The 9,371-nt window shown below is 55.5% G+C and overlaps 1 protein-coding gene across 6 annotated transcripts in view; it reads right to left on the bottom strand.

The window, feature by feature from the left end:
• Positions 1-4,213: 4,213 nt before the first annotated feature.
• Positions 4,214-9,371, bottom strand: part of Rps6ka2 (ribosomal protein S6 kinase A2) — a 290,124-nt gene continuing 284,966 nt past the window's right edge. For all 6 annotated transcript variants that reach the window (XM_040283560.2, XM_040283561.2, XM_040283564.2 and 3 more), the window contains 2 exons: positions 7,949-8,086; positions 4,214-7,100 (listed from right to left, as the gene is read on the bottom strand). In XM_040283560.2, coding sequence (XP_040139494.1) covers positions 6,975-7,100; positions 7,949-8,086 — 264 coding nt within the window. In that variant the 3' untranslated portion in view covers positions 4,214-6,974. The remainder of the gene's footprint in view (positions 7,101-7,948; positions 8,087-9,371) is intronic.

Here is a 9,371-nt window from a genome sequence, read left to right as displayed (position 1 = left end):
GGAGAATTCCTCTGAACCGTGTTCCTGGACAGGTCAGAGGTAATGACAGTCAGCATTCAGCCCTGGGCACCTCTGCTACCTGTCACCCAGTCCCGCCCACAGCTCTGCCAGTTCCTCACTCCAGGGTCCTCGATGGTGCCCCTCCCACCTGCCCAGATATGGCTCCACTGCAGGGTCACCCCTACGCATGATAGCTGAAAGGTCTGACTCTTGTCACCTTCCATGGGACCCTGGAGGTGTGGTGCAGGGCACCTCCTGTCCCTTTCCTAGCAGAAGAGCCATGTGAACCTGGGAGCATGCTGGCGTACCCTGGGACACCCTATTTTTCTGTTACTTGCTGCTGAGATGGAAGCCAAATTAACATGAGAAGAGTAGCGGGTGGGACGGTGCTCACCTGTGACCCCAGCTCCTCAGGAGGCCGGGCAGCAGGACGCAGCCTGGGCACTTTAGAGAGACCTCGTCTCAAATACAAAATGGGCTGCAGATGCCGCTCAGCGAGACGGGCTGGTCTCTTGTGTGCCAGGCCCCGGGGTACATCCCCAGTGCCAGCTCCTGTCCCCAAGAAAGGAAAAGAAAAAAACAAACAAAAAAACCAACAACAATAAGGAAAGAAAAGCACACACATTTATTTAAAATAAATTTTACTTGATGTGGAAACTCTTGGGAGAAAAAGACCTAAAAACAGGGGCCTGTGCTGCTCTCGTTTCTGCAGTGCGGGCTGCACCGGGCCTCAGGCCTGCTGGGCAAATGCTCTGCTGCAGAGCTATGCTCCAGTCCGGAAGAAGCGCTTGCTTGTTGGAGTGGAGTCTCACCATGTTGCCTGCGCTGGCTTCGAGCTCCTGGGGAGGGGGCTATTGCAGGCAGGTGGAGGGGCCTGTGGGTGTCAGGCAAGTGCCCCACCTTGGCTTCAGAGCAGCAGGTGTGTCCTGCCCGCCCTCCTGAGCCTGAGTAACCTGACCCTTGGGTTTGCTGGAGGGTGGATCAAGTGCAGGACTGTGACTGAAGCCCAAGCTGGGACATGGGATGGTGAGCGAGAGCGAGCAAATGTGCGGGGCTTGTGTCTTCAGAGCAGGACGCTCCTCTCCTCTGGCCATAGGGAGGAGGTGAGGGGAACCTTCTGCTCCTGCTGTTTTCCTAAAGACGAAGGGGCCATGTTTGGGGATCCCGTTCTGAACCCTGTCACCCCATGGCAGAGGGTTAGCATGAGAGGGTTGACTCCGGGGCCGGGTGACACCACCCAGATGGTCAGCTTTGTGTTTTACACATGTCTTTGAGAGAAGGTGGTTTGCAATCCCTGGGATTTGGGGCTGGGATGAGGGGTGGGTGCCACCACAGGGCTGCTTTAGTCCCGCTGTACCCTGACCTCTGGCTGCCTTTGGTGTAAAAAGTCAGGCAGGGCATGGTGAGGACAGATTTCACTATTTTATCCCTATCCTCGAGGGTAGGGTTTAGAGATGACTTTGGCTACTGTTCATATAAAATTCTTTCTGATTGAGGTCTTTGTGGTTTTGGAATTCCTTGGAGGTTTTCTAGATTTTGGTGGGAGCATTTTATAACGAGGGTAAGGTTTATGTTATAAATGAAATTTTGGGCTATAACAACGGGTCTTAGACTCAGTGATGAGCCGGATTCCGATCATAATTCATTTAAAACTGCTTTCCTCTGAAAGCACACTCACACCGACTCGAGGTTCCCAAGTCCATCATTTTAAATAAGGAAGAAGTAGAATGCGGAGCCTGTGGGTCTTGTCACATCTCCACCTGGCCAAAGTGTCCAACTCCACTGTCTATCCTGCGTCCAGAAGCAGAACATGGGGCGCTAAGGTCAGGGTCTGCTCCCTGGGGAGCAATTGGACTGGGACCCGGTACTGTCACACCCCAGTGAAGCCAGAGCTGTTGCTTAGAATGCTGGCCTCCTGGCCCGAGCTTGGGGGTGGTAAGAAGAGCAACTGAAGATCACTGCTAGCTGTCTGTCTGTCTGATGTTTTTCCTCACGAGAGCAAAATGGCAGATGTCATAAACTAAAATTGGTTTTTTAAAAATTATTTCTTGAGATGGGGTCTTGCTATGTGGCCCGGGCTGGCCTCAAACTCCAGGGCTCAAGTGCTCCTCCTGACAGTCTCCTGGGGACGGGGATGATAGGGTGGGGGAGCCAGGATGAGGGGAGGGTGCCTCCGCAGGACTGAATGTGCGCGGTCCTGCCTTGGATCCCCAGCACTGCCAAGAAGGAAAAGTCCTATAAAACACCCTTGAGGTAAGGTATGGCCCGCCACAGCCACGCCTTCCTCTCCCAGGCCGCAGTGGATGGTGGCACACACCCGTTTTGGCATTGGGACAACAGTGCAGAGCTGTGCCACTCACTGCAGGGGAAGGAGATCTGCAGGGTCTCTTGCATCTCCGCAGGAGGCTTTCTGCCACCTTCCAGAGGACACCTCTAGAGCAGACGGTGGGGTGCAGAGCGGCTTCTCCTCCAGGTGAGGGACAGGGCAGGCGCGTCCTGCCTGTGGGATAAAGTAGCACCTTTCCCGAGCCAACGGCAGGAGGTCTGTGTGCAGCCCCCCTTGAATGATGGGGTCTCCTACGTTGGGGCCCCCAGCTGTGACGCATTCGACGTGTGCCAAATCCGCCCTGCCCCTTCTCCATCACCCTATCAGTCATGGGGCCGAGGGGCCTGTGACCTTGTGGGGTCTTGCTGTTGCTGTGTGGTCTGGCCCAGGAGCTCTGGATCTTCATCCAGGTCCTCGAGGCCAGAGCGCTAACTGGCCTCGTAAGTAGGGCAAAGTCCAGAACCTTCCCAGTGCTGACCAAAGACAGAGTAAAGCTGGGAGCAGACCCACGCTGGACCGTCTGCACTGCGGCAGGTGGAGAGGCACTGCCCTGCGTCAGCACCTAACCAGTACACGTCAGGGAAGTGACAGAGGGGACCCTGTGTGGCAGAGGGAATTCCGGTGGCTGATGAGCTGATCTTCAGCTAGGGCGCGTTCTGGCTCACGCCGCCATGGGGGCAGACTGTAAGACGCTCACGATTCTTAGCCTTCTATGTTGGGCTTTTCTCACCACTTTCTTTTTCTCTTTTTTATTTGCTTATTTGCAATAAGCATAAATTTTGTATATATATATAAATAAATTTTGTCTATACAAAAATCAAGTGGGAAGGGTTCTCCTGTCCCCAGTGAGTCTAAGGAGGTGCCAGGAACACGGGGGTCTCTAGAAGCTGGAGGCGAGAGAACAGCTTCTCCCAGGCCCCAGGCGGAACCAGCTTTCTTTAGCCCTGGGAGACCCACCTGGGACTTCTGACACGCAAAACTGGAAAAGAGTGGATTTTGTTGTTCTGTGTCACAGGATTGAGGATTCGCTGTGACAACAGAAGATCATTCATATAGAAAAGTAAGGTGGACATTTCCAGCTCACACATCTTTGGGCTGTGTTTTGCGAGCACTCCCCGGGGTGTGGCAGATTTCCGGAGCATCTCTTGTTTGTTCTGACGTTCCTGCAGACTTTCCAATGCTCCCGTCTCTAGGAAAGTCTGTGGGGTTCAGGAAGAGCCCCTCTCTGCTAGGGCAGCCTAGAACATGGGCGTTTACGTAGCAGCATGGATGTCGCAGACGCATGCGTGTTGGTGTGGCATGCGGTATGTGGCCTGTGTGTTCCTGCTGACAGGCGCCGATTGGGCATTCACCAAGCAGGAAGAGAAGAGCCACAGACAACAGTGCAGGTGTTTTCCTCCTGTTTTAGAAAGGATGGGCCTGCGAGGCCAGGTGGCAGAACACAAGAGGACTGTCCCCGAAGCTACCCTGGGTCATCTATTTTGCTGTATAACACAACTGTGGACTGTCTCCCATGGACACACCCATCCCAACACACAGCAGAACTCCTCACAGGAGTGCACGCTTCAGACACTCAAATGCACACACAAACACGCAGGAACACATGCACGTGTCCGCACTCCCACATAGACAGCTCACGCTGCCCCTGGACTGAGGAACTCAGGAACTGTTCCTCTGCACACGTGCACAACACACATGCACACACAGGGGCTCCATCTGGAGAGGCAGGGATCTGCCCACTGCCACAAGGTGTGGCGAGGTGGCAACTGAGGCAGCAGCGTGGACACGGTGGGAGGGGACAGAGAAGGAAGGAGCCTGTCTGTGGACTGTTATCAGTAACCACACAGAAGGTCCAGAGGCCCTTGCTGTGCTAGAAAAATAACACACTTCATAAAACTCATGTTTATTCAAAAAAATCTAATCTGAAATTCTGGAAAGCATAATAAATACCTGTACAGTGGCCGCCGTCTCAAACGCAAATACAAAGCGCTGACATGAAACGATCTGTAAACATAACTGCTGAGCTTGTAAACAAAGTGCTGAGGTGGAGGAGCTGGGTGAGAAGCGACAGGACAACCAGGACGCTGCATGGAGTCCCCTCCACTATCCCCCACACCTGGGGACCTGCAGCGTCCTCTTCTGTTCTAGCACGCTGATGACTCTCAGAAAGGTGAGGGGCAACAAAGCAAGTCCGAAATGGAACGGAGAGCGAAAAGCGCTAGGCAAAGATCCCGTGCGCATCCTCAGAAGCGATGCCAACTGTAAGCAGTGCTGGTTGACATGAGGCCATCGTCCCTTACAAAGCTGACCAGGCTTCCAAACTTCCAGTGTAGTGCAAAGTCCCTGCAGGCCTGGCCTTGGGATGAGCGATTCCTTGGTCTTCCACGCTGACTCTGGGTGTGTATACCAGGCTCCTCTCAAATGAGGACTGTCGGATGGGCCCTGGAGGGTGGCCTGAAGGACCGCTCAGCCTGGGGAAGGAGGCCTGGGTGTGGGCTGGGTTGCTCTTGGCAGATTCTGTGGTGTGCGCTGTTCAGAGGGATCACGTGCTCTGCATGGGCAGGAAGGGCTACCGAACCTCCTGGGAGCCTGTGTCATTTCTGCAACGTATCCGGGGCCTCTCATCTAGTGGCAGGTCCAGGGACACCGGCATCACACACCCCTGCTGCTCCGAAACCACCCTTTCAAGTTGAGTTGAAGGTGGTCCCCACAACTTCTTTGGGCTTTCTGCGGAAGGACGTCGGGTGTCATTTTGTTCTGGGTGGGGGTGGGAAGGTCGGGCGTTTTACAGACTCGGCAGGGCTGAGCGGACATCCTCTGGCACGCAGGGCGACTCATGTCAAGCAGAGTTTGGTGTGCCGCCTCCTTGTCCCTTGGCATCCCTGTGGTCTAGAGCGTAAGGCATAGAAACAGGCACTGCTGGAGAAGAGGGCGCAGGCCATGGGAGCCCACGCAGGCCCGCCGCCTCTGGGATGCGTCTCACCACTTGCCCATCCTCTTCTCCTTGGAACCCAGCCATCCAGGCCAACGGCTGTGGGCTGCTTGTGCCCATGGAGCAGGCAAGATTCAAGGGTCTTTGCTCATTTCCAGGGTGAACTGTGACTGGGGCCACCCCTTTTCCCTAGGTTTCTGACAAGAAGTGAGATTATCCCAAGCCAAAGCCCACAGCCATTCGGACATCAGTTTAGCCTTGGGGAAAAGCGTTCTGCACTGAGAAAACACGTGCAGCGCCCAGCAGCACTGCGGGAGCAGGTATGCAAGCTGAACCCCACCTCTCAGGGTTCTCTAAACAAAGTAAAAAGCCTCATGGAATAAAGCTTGTGGAACAAGTTTATATTTTAAGGCCTGAAAACAATTAGACCAAGCTAGGAGTGTTCTCCAGAACGCAGCACTCTGTTGGGGAGCGGGGAGCTGGGCCCTAGGGTGAATGAGACGGAGGAAAGAGAAAGATGGAGAGTCCGTGGAGCCTGTGGGGGGTGTCCCAGCATCCCTACTGGAGCTCGGGGACCACAGGAGTCACTCCTGGAGGCTGGGCCTGGGCCGGCCTCCAGGAAGCTTCTCATTTGGTTTTATTCCACAAGGGTGCGTAGCTGGGCCCACCCTGGGCCAAGGGCCCTCCAGGGCACACACCACACCAGGGACACTGACGTCACTGAACTGTCGATTTAAAAACAGATCTATGTAACGGGAACACAAAACAGCACAAGACCACAGCCCCACTCAGTGCCCCCTCCTGGTGGAGACAAGGCCCTCTGCCTTTGGGTGGGCCTCGTCTGTCCGTCCTCTCCAAAGGCCTGAGGAGGGCTGGGGAGGCAGAAGAGCCCACTCCTCAAACTGCCGTTCTCTGGAGAGTGCACACAGTGGACCTCCACCTTGGGTGGGCATGTGGGGGGCTACGGTGTCTGGCAGAGCAGAGCTGTACCCTCCAGAGGGGCTCCCTGGACCAGAGGCCAGGGGAGGGAGCATGCTCAGAGCCTCTGTGGGGGTGCCAGGAGCTCCGCCCTGCTTGTTCCTGTGGGGGGTCCTCTCTGCACTGGTGAACTGGGGGTCTGGGAGCAGAGACCTGCTTCCTGACTCCTGGGTGGGCTCTCTGCCTGATCGACGCGGTGATGGAGGCAGGAGTCCACCCTGCACCTTACTCAGGTGTCGGAGGGCATAAGGGACAGTTCTTTGGACAGCTTTGCAGGGACCAAGTATCTAACCTGGAGGCCCCAGTGCTAACCCAGGCAGTGGTGGACCACACTGTGGTCCTCCTCTGTAATGAGGGATGCCTATGGAGGGGATCGGAGCCATCTCTGGCTTCAAGGCTGGAGAGGGTGTCTCCCTATAAACACAAGCCATGGCGTGAAAAGCCCCCGAGACCCAGGGGACCTGGCTCCAACGTGGCCATGTGAGGTGATGTGCACTCATTTGGTTTCGCTCAGAATTGAAGGAGAGCAGGTGGCAAGGTTGCTGTGGTGTGGCTCAGAGAAGTCACCAGGTCAGGACCCTTTCTGGGCAAAAAGGAAACACAGAAACAGCGAAGGCCAGCTCTGCCTTCGTGTTGGATGTGTGGTCCCTCGAGGTGCCACAAGTGGGGCCCTGTGGCAGCGTCTGCGAGCCTGAGAGGATGCTGGGCAGGAGGCAGGGCAGCGTCTGGCCATGGCCGCTACAACCTGGTGGATGTGAGTCTCTTCATGCCCCTGCGTTGGGCCAGGCTGGAGGAAAGCACAGGCTCCAGCCGCGGTGCCTGAGGTGTCCTGTTCAGAGCAAAGTAGGTGGCTGCCATGGCACCCTGCAAGAGGAGGGGAGGGCGGGGCTGAGCACGTGCCTAGCTGCTCCTGCACTGGAGCCGGAGACGTGCATGCCCCTGGGCAAGGTGGGCGATGGGACCTCACTCCAGGGCTGCTGGAGAACCGGGCAGGGAGCTCCTGAAGCGCCCATGGGCAGTGGCTACACCATGTGCTTTATTTCCACTGCACCCTGCCACCATCCCACGCCAGCCTCATGTGCTGCTCGTGCCTGGGGTATTCAGGATCATGTGGAGCCCCAGGAGGAGGTCACATGATCCCCTCACTCTCACAGGGAGGCCAGGCCTGTGCTGGGGCCTGTGGGTCTCCAGGAACACATCTCCAGCCAGTGCCGGGGTGCGTCGAGCTCAAGTTTTCACTCTGGAGCTGTGTGCACAGGCACGGACGATGCGAGGTCAGCTCTGATTCACCGGGATGGACCCAGAATGGATCACTCCACATGGGACAGAGCAAGTCCTGCAGGGCGGGTTCTGTGTGCACATTTCTTAGAAATGTCCAGAAACAGGGTTGCCTGAGAGATGACTCTGCTCCCAGTGTCAGCTGCTGATGGGGACCTCTGCAGGCCTCCGGTCTAGAATTGAGGGCTCTTGAACTTGGGGCCCTACAGCCATGGCACCTGCCACCCCCCACCTGCAGACATTCTCATGCAAACCTGAGCCCTGCATGTGACTGCATATGTGTGTTGAAAGAGATGACAGGACCCAAGGACATCTGTTTGTGCCTGCAACTGGTGACTCTCTGGCGCACTTTGGTCTCCTCAAATGAACCTTGAGGTGTCAGACCTGTTCTAGGTTTCCCGTGCTCACTGTGTGTCCCCACTGCTGGCTGGTACCTTCACCAGGTGCACGTCCTGTCTGCTCAGCTGGTTCTGGGACAGGAACTCTCTGTTGACAATCCACGGGTGTTTTAGTACTTGCACTGCTGTCAGGCGCTGCTGTGGGTCCACGTGGAGCATCCGGGACACAACGTCCTGTGGGGACAGCAGAGCAGAGTGGGGGAGGGTGTTGGGTGGTTAGAGTGGTTCTGGGAGGAAGCCGCTGCAGTCCATGGTCATGAGCATGCACGTGCTTTTCAACCATCACCAACTCACTTCTGAGAAGGCCGGCCTTTCACTAAAGTCTTACCTTCAAGGGAACCTTCAATGATGCGTAGAGGGGCTGAAATACTATTTTAGTAAAATGATATCCTTCCAAAGGGAGAAGTTGAAATAATGAACATCCCACACAGAGAAACCAACTCAACAACACGGAGTTACGTTTTATTAAGGACTATCTACAGATATTCACTCCGAGTAACAGTCGCTGTAGAATTGACCATCTGCAGCCATTACCTATGCCAGTGGACCCTCATTCAAACAAGGCAATTCTTGTTTGGTGGTAAGGTAATAACAGAAATCCCTCAGTGTTTGAAGACAGTGGTCCACCTCCCACAGAGCCACACACGAGTGTGGCACACATCTGCATTGCACACAAGACTCGGAACATCTGCGTGCTGGATGCATCTGCTCTGTGACGCCTCATCACCAGGAGGCGGACCTCACCTCCCTGTTCTGAACTTGGGGCCCTACAGCCATGGCACCTGCCATGGTACTGCCCAGGGAGGACCAGGGCGAGGTCCACGTTCTCTCCACTCTCCTTCCTTGAGCCCCTGCACCACATTCGCCCTGGAACACAGGCATCAGGAAGCACGCCTGATGTGAAGGAGGATTGTTCAGAGAAGGTATGGACATCACCTCGAGGGAGAAACGCTACGTGCGGCAACAGTGCCCCCCGCAGAGAAGTCCAGTGCCTTTCAGTGTTGAAAACATGACCCTCCTTAATCCTTCCTGGAGGTGCCCCTGTTCCAAGTCCCCAAGACCACCTTCCAAACAAGCATGGGCACCTAATCTTGGCCTGAGGCTCAGCTTTGGGAATAGAGAATTAAGACAATTCCTATACGCACTTCAGACAGAGTGGGAGTCCTGGGGTGTCAGCGCCCGAGACCCTAAAGGACAGCTGCCTTCCCTTCACCATCGCCTGCCCCATCACCTCCTCTCTATCCTCTACCATCACCTCCACGGGACCTCCACTGCTGCCACCTCCACTATTTCCTCTACCATCACCTCCATGGGACCTCCACGACATCCACTAACGTCACCTCCACAGGACGCACATTACCGTCACCTCCACTGGATCCTGCCCCATTTCCTCCACCAGTAGGTTTTAAGCTATGAGGCTTAAGAACCCTAGGAGAAAAGCCTCTCCATGCTTACGTGG

This window comes from Ictidomys tridecemlineatus, chromosome 8 (genome assembly GCF_052094955.1).
Source record: "Ictidomys tridecemlineatus isolate mIctTri1 chromosome 8, mIctTri1.hap1, whole genome shotgun sequence".
Taxonomy (NCBI): Eukaryota; Metazoa; Chordata; class Mammalia; order Rodentia; family Sciuridae; genus Ictidomys; species Ictidomys tridecemlineatus.
This window is presented reverse-complemented; position numbering and strand designations above follow the sequence as displayed.